At 34.8% G+C, this 15,064-nt stretch overlaps 2 protein-coding genes across 3 annotated transcripts in view; one reads left to right on the top strand and one right to left on the bottom strand.

Moving 5' to 3' along the window:
* Positions 1-71: 71 nt before the first annotated feature.
* Positions 72-4,036, top strand: stoml3a (stomatin (EPB72)-like 3a). The gene is made up of 7 exons (XM_043258415.1): positions 72-623; positions 1,332-1,435; positions 1,529-1,601; positions 1,746-1,828; positions 2,301-2,504; positions 2,896-3,030; positions 3,651-4,036. The coding sequence occupies exons 1-7, from the start codon at positions 566-568 to the stop codon at positions 3,843-3,845; spliced, it is 852 nt and encodes a 283-aa protein (XP_043114350.1). The 5' UTR covers positions 72-565; the 3' UTR covers positions 3,846-4,036.
* A 50-nt stretch (positions 4,037-4,086) lies between these two features.
* The window catches only part of mtus2b (microtubule associated tumor suppressor candidate 2b), a 37,450-nt gene continuing 26,472 nt past the window's right edge, over positions 4,087-15,064 (bottom strand). For both annotated transcript variants that reach the window (XM_043258409.1, XM_043258408.1), the window contains 8 exons: positions 12,023-12,089; positions 11,209-11,423; positions 10,750-10,855; positions 10,550-10,623; positions 10,358-10,456; positions 9,500-9,619; positions 9,242-9,339; positions 4,087-8,937 (listed from right to left, as the gene is read on the bottom strand). In XM_043258409.1, the coding sequence (XP_043114344.1) occupies positions 8,730-8,937; positions 9,242-9,339; positions 9,500-9,619; positions 10,358-10,456; positions 10,550-10,623; positions 10,750-10,855; positions 11,209-11,423; positions 12,023-12,089 (987 nt within the window). In that variant the 3' untranslated portion in view covers positions 4,087-8,729. The remainder of the gene's footprint in view (positions 8,938-9,241; positions 9,340-9,499; positions 9,620-10,357; positions 10,457-10,549; positions 10,624-10,749; positions 10,856-11,208; positions 11,424-12,022; positions 12,090-15,064) is intronic.

The raw sequence follows: 15,064 nt of genomic DNA on the forward strand, positions 1-15,064 counted from the left end.
TAAAAAAAAATCCATGTCTGTACTTAAATAGACTTTGATAACCTGTAATAATGAAACTATTTAGATCTATCCAGACAGATTTTGTACGAAATTGCATTATTTGCAACACTCATCCACACAGAAAAGAGCTTCACTGAAAGGAGTAAAAACTACAACAATATTATGACATTGGAATGTCAATTTCAAGAATACATCAGGTTATATCTGGATATACAGGTTAGATCAGCATTTGACATGTGGTTTAACAGCTCATATTTCCCCTGCCATGTGTTGGTGCAGATATCTATGAATTATAAATGTCCCACTACAATTTTTGTAAAAAAAAATACAAAAAAAAAAATACCAGGCATTGAAAACTATGAACAAATAAAATATTAGCGGATTTATCTGGTACAACAGAGGCTATACAGGTTTATGGTATTCATATCTGATATCAAATGAGTTGCAGTGCAGTGTCTGGTCTAATGGGAACAGACACACCCTTGTGGGAAGATGAGCACACGTTACAAGTTTTGGTTACCTGCTGTTTACAGCAGCACATTTCCAGTTTGTGACGCTCTTCAAAATGACCACAGTAATCAGGGTTCAAGACCGGGAGACGGACAGCCGGCATATAATACAAGGTACGACTTTGTTCAGTTCTACATTTTGAACAAAATAATATATTCAAATTAAATATTATATTAAAGGCTACATTTAAAAAAAAAAAAAAAAAAAAAAAAGGGTACTATTGAACAAATATAATTTCCGATGGCAACAGTTTTACCCTCAATTATATTTTATGATATTTTAACTTTAAAAGGAAGTTAAGCATGATCGTTAGCACAGTCAGTAGGACTGGTATTTGATATGTTTACCTGACATTCAGTCTAGGGTTATAAAGAAATGTAATATCCCATTGATTGGGGTCCCCAATCCTGCTCTTGGCGATCAACTGTCTTGCAAAATTCATCACCAGTTTTAATCAAATACACCTGAAGCAACTAATTAAGGTCTTCAGGATCACTTAAAAATTAAAGACATGTGTGTTTAGAGGCAGTCGATCAACAGGAGCAGGATGCACCACTGGATTAAACAATATCTTAGCATTATTTAAATTGTATTCTTGGCTTCTTTAATAATAATAAAACATGTTCCAGTTGTGCATTTAATTTTGTGGCTGTTTTAGGATTTGCATAGGATTTAAAAAGGAGGTGCATAAAATATGTACAATCCACTTCAAATTTTTGTATTACAAGTAACTGAACAAGTTTTTCCTTTTCTACTTAAGTAATTGTAATATGAAAAGTGCCATATTCGTGGAATGTCCCTGTTGCTTTCATGTCTTTCAGATGATAAATCTCCCTCACTTGGATGCATTGGCTGGTTCATTGTCTTTATCGCAATCATTATCACTATAGGATTGCTTCCTGTTACCGTATTTATGTGCATCAAGGTAAGATTGTGTAGATCTTCCATAGACAATTAAATGTATTTTTCAACACAATATTATCTGCATTTACAATGTACCTCACTGACTCACTCTTAGATTGTAAAGGAGTATGAAAGGGCTGTGATCTTTCGATTAGGTCGTATTGTTGACAAGAAACCAAAAGGACCTGGTATGATAGAAGTTTACTTTTAAATAGCAGCTTACATATTTGCATAACTGAATGTTATTAATGAAGAGCATCTCTGAAAATAGTTACTGTACTTTAAATATAATATAATCCTCTATATCTGTGTATTATATATACGTTATATAGGAATTTTCTTTGTGCTGCCATGTACTGACACATTCAGGAAGGTGGACTTAAGAACTGTGACATTTGATATTCCTGCTCAAGAGGTAGGTATCATATTACTAATCATAAAATTGCTCTTATAGTATTTCTTGTGCTTTTGGAATTTTTATTAGTTCTTATATTTAGCATTCATTTATATTTACATTTGTTTGTGCACATGTTTTTGTGACATGAGGACACAAATATATATAATGACACATGTATTACAAGGAGAAAAAGGGCCCCATTAAATTTAGAGAATGTGCAAATGCATTAAGTTTCCTAAGGAGTAGGGTTGTGTGCGTGTGTGTGTGTGTGTGTGTATGTGTTGTGTACTTGCATACATAAAATAGTTTTTTGTTTTTTTAATCAAATAATTTTATTTTCAGATTTATTTCAATGAGATTTTTTTTGTTGTTTTCATTGTTAATTTAATTTAAGATAAGTGTCCAAATAAATGTGTCGTAACAATAGAATGTTAAATAAATTATCATTATGTAAACAGATGAGCATCTATTTGTGTCTCTGTAAGAACAGTTCCTTACGAAGGACTCTGTGACTGTGAGTGTGGATGGAGTGGTATACTTTCGTGTCTTTGACCCGATCTGCTCTGTGGCCAACGTGTCGAGTGCAGACCATGCAACACGTCTGTTAGCACAGACCACCCTGCGAAATGTCCTGGGCACAAAGAGCCTGTCAGAGCTGCTTTCTGACAGAGAGGGCATCTCATACAACATGCAGGTACATCAACTCTCAGAGCAGCAGTACAGAGGCATTTGTTTAGTTTGTGCTTGCTGTTTAATACATAAAACTGTTTTGTCATCCAATACAATTTTATTTGCACAAGCACAAAAATTGCACAAGGGAATTTATCCTAGATGTGGAATTCATGCAGTACGCTCTTTATTATGGTGCATTATAGGGACGACGATGTGAGACGTCTAGTATGGTTTTAGACCACTTCAAATGGCTGTCCCCTTAAAACTGTTCCCTTTATACCTCTGATATGGACCAATTTCAAATGTAGAATTATTTATTTGCTATTGAACTGCATAAGCTGTAAAGCTTAAGCCAGGGACCTGCCCACAAGAAGGGGATATCATATTTCATCTTTGTATCATCATGATGACAGATTGCCTTGGATGAGGCCACAAGCGTGTGGGGCATTAAAGTAGAGCGAGTGGAGATAAAGGATGTTAAACTGCCCCTCCAGCTCCAGAGGGCCATGGCTGCAGAAGCTGAAGCAGCCCGAGAAGCCCGTGCAAAGGTGAGACCATCGCAACAAAATATAATGCAGTCATATTTAATTATAAAAGTCAGTGTAGCCCAAATAATGGACCCAACATTATTCTTGAGTTGCACAAATATCACATACAAACTTGATGTATATAGATGTCACAAAATAGTGCACTTAGTGAATATTTAGTTGTTGTTGTGTTTTTTTTATAGTGAATATTTAGTTTCAGCAACAACAGCAGCAAGTCTTCTTTGTACATTGTTTTTTTGTTTTGTTATTTCTATAAACTACAATTTGCAAACCTTGCTACCCATTATAGCATACATTTTACTATTTGTATTATTATTATTATTATTGATTATAAAAAGATTTAATAATTTTCTTTTAAATTTTATTAGACTGCAGTATTGAATTTTTTAAAATAAAAATGTCACACTTTCCACAAGTAAATGTTTTATTTGGATTGAGACTCCCAAAAACAATGCTCTAACAGGCTTTCTAGGATATTTGAGAAAATCAGTGATTATAGCCCTACTGTTTTAATATTATAGCTGAACCAAATATGAAGAAATACATTATGTGGAGGAAATTTAAAGCACAACACATGACATGATTGTACTCAAGTGTATTATTGTTATGTCTCTGAGTAGGTGATTGCAGCTGAGGGTGAGATGAATGCCTCACGGGCACTGAAGGAAGCATCTCTGGTGATCGCTGAGTCACCATCAGCTCTGCAGCTGCGATATCTCCAGACTCTAAACACCATTGCAGCAGAAAGAAACTCCACCATTATCTTTCCCTTGCCTATCGATTTAATTCAGCATTTCACATCCAAAAAAGATTGAATGATTTACAGACTTCCAATAGATTTCCAATATTCTAGTCAGCTATTTCTATAAAAAAAACTGATGAAACGGTTTCTGATGTATTAATATAGTATAATATATATACATATATATGTGCAACAATACTATGATTTATTTTGTCAGTCTCTTGTTAATTAAAAATAAAATAATAAAATAAATATCTTCTCTCAGAAGTTATACTTCTTTTTCAATTAGTTGAAAGTCAGCTCTAGAAACAGGATGCTTTTACATTTTTTTTTTAATATTTAAACCCAAAGGGCAATAAAGTGCAACATAATCATCAAAAGAGTTTTTGAATGCATCACAACAGTGAGTAAATACACTAACAAGGTTTGAACGAAACAAATTATATCACAGCTTTAAGACATGCTTTTCCACTAACGTGTTGTAACATAGATCACACATAAAGCTCATACAAGCTGTACAACACAAATTAGGAGAAGAAAAAAAAAAAATCAACAGGACATTTCATTAATACAATCCATGTTACAGTCCTCCCTTAAATGTCCAATGACAGACAGTTGTGTTTGTATTCCAGTTAAATTCCAAATCATCAAAAAATATTATTTACTCATTCTCTTTTCATTCTCAAACATTTTTCTACTCAAAACACCGCTAGTTCACAATATGAATACATTTGGAACATAGTCATCATAGTCTTTACGACTTGAGGACCATGACGCTATGTGAACTATGATATTTGTGGTGCTTTTTAATCCAAGAGCAATTTTAAATGTTTGGAACACCAAATTAAGTAAATAACTAAAATTTGAAGAATGCTACATGGACAAAAATAACATGCAAGTTAGGAATGACATTAGATTGAGTAAATAGTGACAAATTTGTCATTTTTTGTCTGAACTGTTCCTTTATGAATGGAAGAAGCATTCAGAAACTCCATAAATATGTCCATGGGACACACACAGTGGGAAAAAAGACTAAAGAAAAAATCAGTGCATTTTACAACCTGACTGATTGAAGATTTCCCTATCATTTATATTTATATTTCAAAAGCAGAGAAGAGCATAATCCAAGCAGACACCCAAGAAACTGTAAAAGCGAGACAGGTAGTTGAATTTTATATTACATTATTTCATTCTGAGCTTTAATTTTAATTGCTATATGAGTGAAATGCATTTAAATAAAAGTTTGATAACACATTGATGCCAACCTTCAAATGTATACCGGTAGTTTGCATTCCGTTCTATAGATTCAACATGAATATTTTTTTAGAATCTATCGTCAAACTGTAATGCACATGAGATGACAATGAAATGCACCTTCTTAACCTGAGCTGGATCACCTATAGAGATGGGAGGTGGTACTCTCAGAATGAGCAGGAATAAACAAAATTCACCAGTACAATGGTATAAAATCAGCCATCATCTTAGTTCAAGTGTCTGTAAACGGCAGCAGCCATTTGCACTCTCTGTTAGTACAAATGTTAAGGCTAAAGAATGATAACTAAAGATTTTATTTTCCTATAAAAAATCATGGTCATTTATGCTAATCATAAAAAATTGATTACTAATAGCTGCACTACTAAGTACACTTAAACATAAAATAAAACATGTATACATTGTCCCCACAGGAGACTAAAACATTCATGAAAAAGATGACTTCCTAACTCCTTCCTAAAGTTCCCAAACATTGAGTCCAGGTATTTACCACAATGTCAACAAGAATACAAGTGCATATTCACATAAAAATGATCCACTCAATATACAGGATAGTTGTTGTAGGCCATTCCGTGAACATAAATGTAGTGTAATTTAAATACTTTCTGGTTATTATTCATGACTAGATTTTCCTGTATTGAGACCATGGCTTTGACACTGTAGACCCTGAATGTATCACAATAAACAATAAAGGCCCATTCACACCATACACGATAACTGTAAAGATAATGATATTAACATCCACACTGGAGAACAATATCGTCTATTTATTCTCACATACAATAAATACTTTAAATGCTGCCTCAAATTCCTGAGCTCATGAGAACAGGATGGCTTCTGATTGGTTGTCAATGTTTATATCGTTCCTCGCCTGGAAAAAAACATTCTGAAAATGATTCCAACTATATTGTTTCTCTTATATCTTTATAATTATCTTCATCTTTATCGTGCTTGGTGTGAATGGGCCTTAAGTCTCTGTAAAAGCCTGCATTTTTAAGAATTGAGGTACTCATGATAACTTAAAATGCTAATGTAATGCTCTGTAGTATTTTTGCAAAAACCTTTCAGTTAAATATTATGCAGGAAAGTCTCTGAAGTAGGACACAAGCCATCATAGTGCCCATATGAATGCAGTTTAAGCATATTATCTGAGTCAGAGCAACTGGAAGACTTATGATACATACTGTACAGAGAAAAGGGACATAAACAGCCATGACCGATAACTGTAGTGTCAGTTCATAGGCAGTTCTTACAGCTTTATGCATTCAGATTTCTGTAAACACACACAGTTGAGATGAAGGCATGAGGATTATTTACCCTCATGAACAAGAGATGAAGGTAAAGACAGCAGGTTGAAGTTTTCAAGTTGTTTACACTACTGCATTGTCAGTCTATGCTAATATTAGCATAGTGGTCACAAAATGTGGATAAACCACATTTAAAAATGTAAATACCTTTTAAACTCATTTGTATCACAATTTAAGCCTCTAGACTACATAATTATTAGATGACATTTAGAAGTATTTACCTCATTTGAATTACAGCTGTTTGTCCTAAACTTGCCTATATAGATGTCTTCCTGTGTTTTCCTGTTCATTGTATTGAGTACAGTAATGCCTGGGTTTGCACAGAAGGTTGCTGGTGGGTGGTTTTCTTTTGAAAACGGCCTAGTAAAACTGTATTTATGTTGTCTTGAACAATCTTTGGAAAAGCTTGAGACAATAGGCAAAGGTTGGAGAACAAGCACCATGATGTCCTGTTCAAACAGAAAACCTCAGCACAAGCCCAAAAGCCAAATCCATTGGAGTAGAATGTACAAAAAAGAAATATTCCCAAAATGGCCTGGGAAACATCATAAAGCACTACACTGTGATTATGTCGTACAGTAAAAAAATGGAGGATAAAGTTCCTCTTTCTGTTCTCTTTGTAGGTTGTGTTGTTCCAAACTTGTATGACTGACTATTTTGTGGAACGCAAATGGAGAACTTTTGAAGTATGTGTTGGTCTTTCTTTTCAATGCAATTATGGGACTCATGCTTTTAAACCACTATAAAAGTATAGTAAAAGTGAACTTGTCTGCTACATTGCAAGTCTGCAAGTCAGCTGACTTTGAGAACTGACCAAAATTGGTCATTGACTTTGAATGAATTAGTTTTTGTAACTAAATAGGGAGTTCCATTCATAGAGTGTAATGTAATATAATTAGCTTTACCACAGAATGATGCATCGCTAGTGAAATGATCTAGATAGTCACAACAGTTACTAAAACTGTAATAACTTTTTTGGTAGTGATGTCACGCAGGTGATGCAGTAATAACTTCTGCTAATTATGTAAGATTATTGTGTTATATAATGAACATGTGACCTGGGGATTATTTAATTTGTCCTCTGTTGTTTGGCTTAATTTCCAGATGTTTAATTCCTTTTTACATTACTTTTTAATTTCTATGAAAAACTAGAAGATTGAGAATTTTTTATTATTGTTGTATGTTATATCAAACTAACAAGGAATTTCAGTTATAGGCAGTAGTTTAAAGGTCCCATACTGTACACCTTTTGGGAGATTTATTTTAGGTGTTGATGTCCTTAAGAATATATATTTGTGGTATAAGTAACATTTCAATATGTTTTTATAGCTCAGGGGCTCTGTCAAAAACCTGTGTAATTATTATTCATGAGCCTCTATTCTAATTGGCCTGTTTCCTCTGAGTGACGCACAACCAGGCCAATCAAACGTCGCACTTATGTCAGTGCCACAGTTGCTAAGTCTGCATATTATACGTGACTTTGAACTTCTTTTTTGTAAGGTTGCATGAAAAAAAATCACATTCAAATAGAAGGCGCTTAATGCTGTAATTCAAGCAATGATAGAAGTAGAGGAGGAGTGGGATGTAATGTATTAATTATAACAGGCTGTAATAAAAAAATAGTCATATCGTAATATTAAGCGTAAATACATGTGGCTATGTTACAGCTCCCCTTTAAAGCTCTTTGTGTCTTTCTTCCTTTCCATTTCTCCAATCTCATTCTTTTCACAGGTGATTTTTGTTCCCACGTTTGTTGCAGTTTGATGATTTTTGCTCCCACTTTTGCTGCAGTTTGCAGATTTTTGTATAATAGCTTCTGCCTTTGCTTTTCAGATAAAAGAGTGTTTTCAGTTTATTTTGTTGCATGTTGCAGGCATTCATTAATAATAAATTGATAATAAATAATATAGATGAAAAAATATTGGGCTTGTCTAATATTGTTAGCTGGAATAATAACATAGTAAAATTTGTTGCCTGATGAAACTGAAATGTATACATCTTCATCATAACTAGATAGACACGGTGAGTTTGTCCTTAATATACATTTGTGATCTGATTTCTCCACTTATGCTCCACATAAATAAATCATATCAGTAGGTCCAGAATGAATAAATTAAGAATCTTATTTTTTTTGGTGGACTATCCATTTACATATACATACCTTCAACTAATTCTTTCAGTTACACAAAAAAAAATTCAACTCAAACCCTGATCACTGTACCAACTGATATAGTATGAAAGCGCTATGACCATCATGTATGGTGTAAGAGATTTGAGAACATCCTCTGTTCCATCCAATCAGAATCCAAAATGAGAATCACGAGTTACAGAAAAAAAGAGTGAGAGAGACAGAATAAGAGCAGAGAATTCTAGGGAACTCATCTAGGGAAGGGCTGTTGTCGGGAGGGTGAAGAGGGACTAGAGACTGGTCGATGAAGTGGCGACTGGGTGGGAGACATTCGTGGGCTCAGTTCGCCCGTTTGAAGGCGCCACAGAAGCTCTTCATTGGTGCGACTTAGTCGTTTCTTCTCATTGCTCTCTTTCTCAACATACACCTGTAGGTTGGCATTTTCCTCTGAAAGTTGCCTGGTGGAATACAGGGAACAACTGCTGAGCACTATTCGTAGTTTGAAAGGGGTCATGCACTCTTAAAAAGGTTTTATAAGGTCGTTTTCATGGATGCGCCAAATAACCTTTCAGTAAACAGTTCTTCAAAGAACATCTTGTGTGAAGAACATTCAAAATAATATAAAAAATGTTCTACTTGAAAGAACCTTTTGTGCAATAAATGTTAAATGTTCTTCATGGGATTTTTTTTAATAGAGTAGTAGAAAATCCTTTCAAACTAAGGTGCCTTTGATGGTATAAATTAGAAAGATTTTATAAAGACCTGGACGTTGCAAGGTTGCGGTCAATCCTGTCCTTTAGGTCTTCATTTTGCTGCTGTAACACTTGAATTCGCTCCTCCAGCAGAACATTCTTTTGGGCCTGTGTAAAAACATGACAAATACGCTGAATCACCAAAAAACTCAACATTTCTCATTTCATACAAACTATTTTGCTTTATGCCTCATTATATACATTAAAATAAAGATGTTAGTTAATATTTCAAGCTATTTGTTTTGTAATGTTTGCTAATGTAATTTACCATTTTTTCAAGCTCTGAAATTTTGAGCTCCTGTTGATGAATCTGCTGGTTCTTCATCTCCAGAACCTCTTTAAGACTCTTCAGGTCTTCTTCAATATGCTGATAAGGGGCAAGTGCATCCTGTACACACACAAACAGAAAACAGATGCAAATTAAGGTTTCTGAAGAAAACATTTCATAATTTTTCTTCATATATTGGATTTCAATGGTAGCCAATGGGCTGAAGGTCCAAATTGCAGTTTCAATGTAGGTTCGAAGGGTTCTTCACAGTCCCAACCAATGAATTAAGGGTCTTATCTAACATTTTAAGAAAGGCAGAGGACTGGACACCCATCTAGCTGTTGTGAAGAGAAACTAGAGGCAGGTCGATAAAGGGGTGACTGAGTGGGAGACATTTGTGTGCCCAACTCGCCCATTTAAAGATACCACAGAAGCTCTTTATTTTTGCAACTCAGTCCTTTTTTTTTTTTTTTCCTTTTCAACACACACCTGTAGGTTGGCATTTTCCCCTAAAAGGGTCTTCTATTGGAGAGTCATCTAGTGAAAAAAAGGTCTTTCAATTTACTCTACTTTTTTGAAGTAGAGTTTTTTGAACTGGAATACACCTTTACAACATAATTACTTAATGTGTGAAGTCCTGCATAAGTCCTAGTGTAAGACAAGCATTTGTGGTTAAAAAATATAAAAATGTTCATTTATTTGTAAAAAATGACAGATAGTTTTATTTATTGTTTTATTTTTATTATGCATGACTGTCTTTCCTTTCTGGAATACAGATGGCAAATTTAGAAAAATCTAGGGATGAACTGTTGTTTTAATACCACTGACCACACACACACAAAATATGAAGAACAGTACCACTATCTGTTCATCTGTGCTTCTGCGCAATGCTTCTTCAAAGCGCTTGGCCCGGTCTCGCAGAGAGCGATTCTGAAATGTCAAGGTGTCCACCTGATCCTAAACACAGCAAAGAAATACATACTTTTATAAAGAAAAGTGTAAAACCAATGTACAATGCATGTTGGTATTAAAAGCAGGAACATACAGTACCTGTAGGGAGAGTCTGAGCTTCTCAAATTCCTCTTCCATTGACTTCTTTTGCTGCTCATGTGCCATCTTCAGGTCTAAAAACAAACAGCCAGATAACGATGCCTTAATGATGCACTCCAAGTAGGCTGCTAACTAGGTTTTTAGACACAGTTTTTTGGATTACTGGTAGTGTAATGGATGTGTCTTTCAGCAGGACTCACTCTTGATGGTCCTGGTGTGTTCTTCCTGTAAAGTAGCCAATGTAGCACCATGGGTTGCTTCCATCTCTATCATTGCTCTCTCATGGTTTTCACTCATTTCCTCAATCTAAAACAGAAAACAAAAAATTTGTAAATTGCAACATTTAACAATGTATGTCTGAATGTTGCCAGTAGATGCATTCTTTTTTGTCTTACTCTGCTCTCTTTGTCTTTTTTATTTTAATACCAACACAGTTTCAATAAGATCTATGAAAAAAAAACTGAATTATATTTTGGGCTTAAGGGAAGATGATTAAGGCGTCATTAGACTATAGTCATGTAACTAACTTTCATGCTTTCTTAACCCTCATGAGCACTCACCCCCTGCACTCCTTTGTGTACAATGAAAAAAATAAAAGTCTCTTCAAGGTGTGTTAATGATAATCTCAGTCTTTACATCTTGTTACTTCCTCATCTCACCTGTTCCAGATGCTGGGATTGCAGCTGCTCTAGTTGGCTGTTTTGCTGTTGCTGGAGTCGCTGTCTCTCAGAGGTGTGCTCCTCTACCAGTCTCTCCTTTAGGGTCTTGAGCTCCTGCTGTTGCTCTTCTTGTAGTCCTTTCAGCTCCCGCTCAAAACTCTGCTCCAGCTGGGCCTTCTCACCCTGCAGACGCTCCCAGCGTTGAACGCTGACCACTAGAGGCAAATAATTGTTTGTTATAGTAATGCTTAACCTTCAGAAATGATTTATGTTGATAAATGTTGAATATTAATAAAGTTACAACCCTGTTATTTAAACCTTGATATCTATTCTATGCTGCAGAAATTAAAATAATATATGAGCTATTTTAATTTCATTAAATGTGATGTTTGCAATTTTTGCATACCTTTTAGCGAAAAGTGAGTCTAAACATTTAATCCAAATGAATCAAAAGCATAGAGGATAATAGATAATAAACATTACTAACATTTTACTGCAAGCAACAAATATCAATCAAACTTTTTATTTTTTTATGAGACATTTAATGCATATTTGAAAATCATGTTACATCATGCATTTTAAGTATAAAAAATTAAAGCATTGCAGTCTGCATGATGTGAGATGAGCCACATGCCTAATTAAATATGTGGAGGATGGAAAAATAAAAACAGTTTACAAAAATGTAATCGGAGAAGGTCCATATAGTTCCTTTTTTAATTTTATGGCTGAAGTCATACTAACATTTGTGAGTATGCTGCAGCACATGTGTCAGCATGAGATCACTGTGAAGAGATGAGATCTCTCTTAGACTTACCCACTTCATCCCTGATCCTGACTAACTGCAGGGACAACTCCCTCTCCTTCACAGTAGCATTCTCACTCTGCAAAACACATACACATACACATACACACACACACAAGCAAACATGAGTGTAAGGGACAATTATGCAAAGGAATTTATTACAATTTATTTGTAATAAATTAGCATGAAGGATGAGTCTGCAGGAATATGCACAACTTTGTTTATGCCTAGTTATGTATAAAAGTTCTAACAAAAATGTAACATACCAACCAAAATACCACTTTAAAAAAGATCCCTGTATACCAGTGTCAAACTTTGATATCTAATTTCTTAATTTCCTATTATTTGTTTCTTACTGACAAAAAAAGAAACACAATGGTATGTGTCAATTTAAAAGTAGCACTGTTGCTAGGAACAGCCATAAGACATTTTTTGAGAGACATACATATGCTTAGATAAATATATACATGTCCCAAATGCAATATTTGACAAACATAAGCGAAACCTATGGAACAATATATAGTGTGATTTTCAGTTATCTGTAAACATACTGAGCATTGTGCAAGCAGTTTGTGGACAAACTTTCTTATGCATGAAATCAGGCACCAAAGCTGTTGTGGATTCACTCCCCTGAATCCATCCTTAACTGGCACAGATTTGCAGAATAATACTGTCATTTGGCAAATAAATAATTTACAGACAGTTACTTACATATTTCCCACCATTTTATTATGTAACTCTTATGTTACACTTCAAATAAGTGAGGAATTTCATAGTATTTAGCCAGTCTCTGAACTCCTTCCCTCAAGTAGCTTGGGTGTGCAGAACATTTACAGCTTAAAAGGACTACATTCCCCTGCTGTATACCTGCAGCACACATAATTAAATACAAAACAGCAAGTTCCTCCAGCCTTAAAATAAACCAGCATGCTCCAGATAACCAAGCAATGGAGCTTAATCTGCACTAATTACACTAGGAATAGCTGTGTCGGTTAACAACACACATTTACTCCACAGTGACAACTACCAACTACATCTATACTTGGCATGATTGAGGATGCCACAATAAAATATACAATATATGTTATACTTATGATTCATACTTGTTTATAGGAACCAGTCAACAAATGATACAGCATGAGTCAGCATTTTAACATAGCAGTCCTGAATATATATGGACATATGGACAGTGACTGCCATTGTGAAAAGAACTATGGTAGTACCATAGTAATTACATGGTTCTGAAATCCATGCATCATTATATTAACAAGGCATTTCCCAGGAATACCATGCCACCAGCAAGTCCAGTATGGTAGTATGGTTTTTATTTATTTTTTTAATCTGTATATCAGGCCATTATATTAAGGTTAATGAACAATTAATACAAATATATAATGGAACTGCTAAAATAACGACTGTTTGCTTTTTTTTCAATAAATAAAACCAATCAATAAATAAAACTGATTTAATAACTGTACAAAAGACACACAACTTGCAATGTATCATGTATTAAATAGATGCTTCCAGTCTTTTTTAATTTAGTATACAACTTATATGTAAACTAAAAGTGAGTTATGTTAAGATAAATTAACAGCAAGACTCTATGACCCCACAAAAGCCCTGACCTGTCATCACTTTGTCCCTTCTTCAGATCTCACCCAATCAGATTTTCCTCCGGCACACAACATGTCACACAGATCCCTGGAGAGTCTTTCCATGAATACAAATCTGACTGCCTAGTCTTCACCGTGGTTACCTCACCTACTTTCATTTCCTGCTGTGATAGGTCTATAAAAATGAGAGCAAGTCGGTCTCAAGGACTTAGTCCCCACCTGTAAAACAAAAAATAAATCTGTAGGGCGTAACACTGTTACACCCCAACACACCTACAACACTGAACATGTTTTAAAACATATATGGACTTTCTTCTTGGTCTTTTCTACGAAGCATTGATATTACTACTGCTTATCTTAAGGATTAGGGATTTTAAAAAACAATAACCCTAAGTGTTGCATTTTAGTTCTGTAACACCTTCTGTGCTACAGGCATACAATACTATATGGTTTGTTGAGGCGATGTAAATCCTACATTTCTATCATATTCTGTATTAATGTATTTAAACTAAATCAGCCTTGGCCCATTAGATATAGCAAACATCCTAAAGACTGTTTAGCAACATGCTAAATTCCACTAGCAACAAACAAGCACTCACAACACATTAAGAACCACAAGGAAAAATCCTAGCAACCACCATTAACAGCTGTGAATTCACAGTAACCTGCAAACAACCACTCGCATTACCTTAGCAACCATATAGCAACACCCCAGCAACTATTAAGAACACCACAGAAACTGCATTGTAACACATAAATAACCACTCATTAAATTTTAGAAACCAAATAGCAACACCCTAACAACCACCCAGAACACTTTAGCATAGTAGCCAGCAAAATAAAAAGTCTACAAAAATAACCCAACACCTTCAAAAACACACATAACACAATAGCTTAGTAACCTGCAAAAAACAACCCATATCATCAACTTAGAAACCACATAGCAATAACTACTTCCTTCAGATAATTTTGATACTCAGTTAGCAATGTTATTAAAACTGTTGCATATAAAATACAATAACATGTTTTTATTTCATAGGTCATTACAGAGCATTGAAATACCATAATGAGACCTCCCACAGACCTCCCACTTCAAGTGTCAGCAGTCAGGGTGGGGTGTTTCCGTCACTAGAAGAGCACATGTTTGTTCTCACTGACAGCACACACAAACACATACACACACATACACACTATCATCATCACAAACTATGTAAAAGATGACCATAGTATGAAACAAACAAGGTTTTATGCAAAGGCATCACTGATTCTTCTTTAACAAACAAGTCACAGAGCAAGAATGCAGCATCACACGCACTATTCTTGCTATTGTTTACCGTAGTATCTGAACAGCGTGTAGAATGGAGACACAGAGAGAGATTACAGCAACACTGGCTCATGCTATGGTAGAATGTAGCTTCATAAAAACCTGTCGGGGGAATAC

This window comes from Puntigrus tetrazona, chromosome 15, assembly GCF_018831695.1.
Source record: "Puntigrus tetrazona isolate hp1 chromosome 15, ASM1883169v1, whole genome shotgun sequence".
NCBI lineage: Eukaryota > Metazoa > Chordata > Actinopteri > Cypriniformes > Cyprinidae > Puntigrus > Puntigrus tetrazona.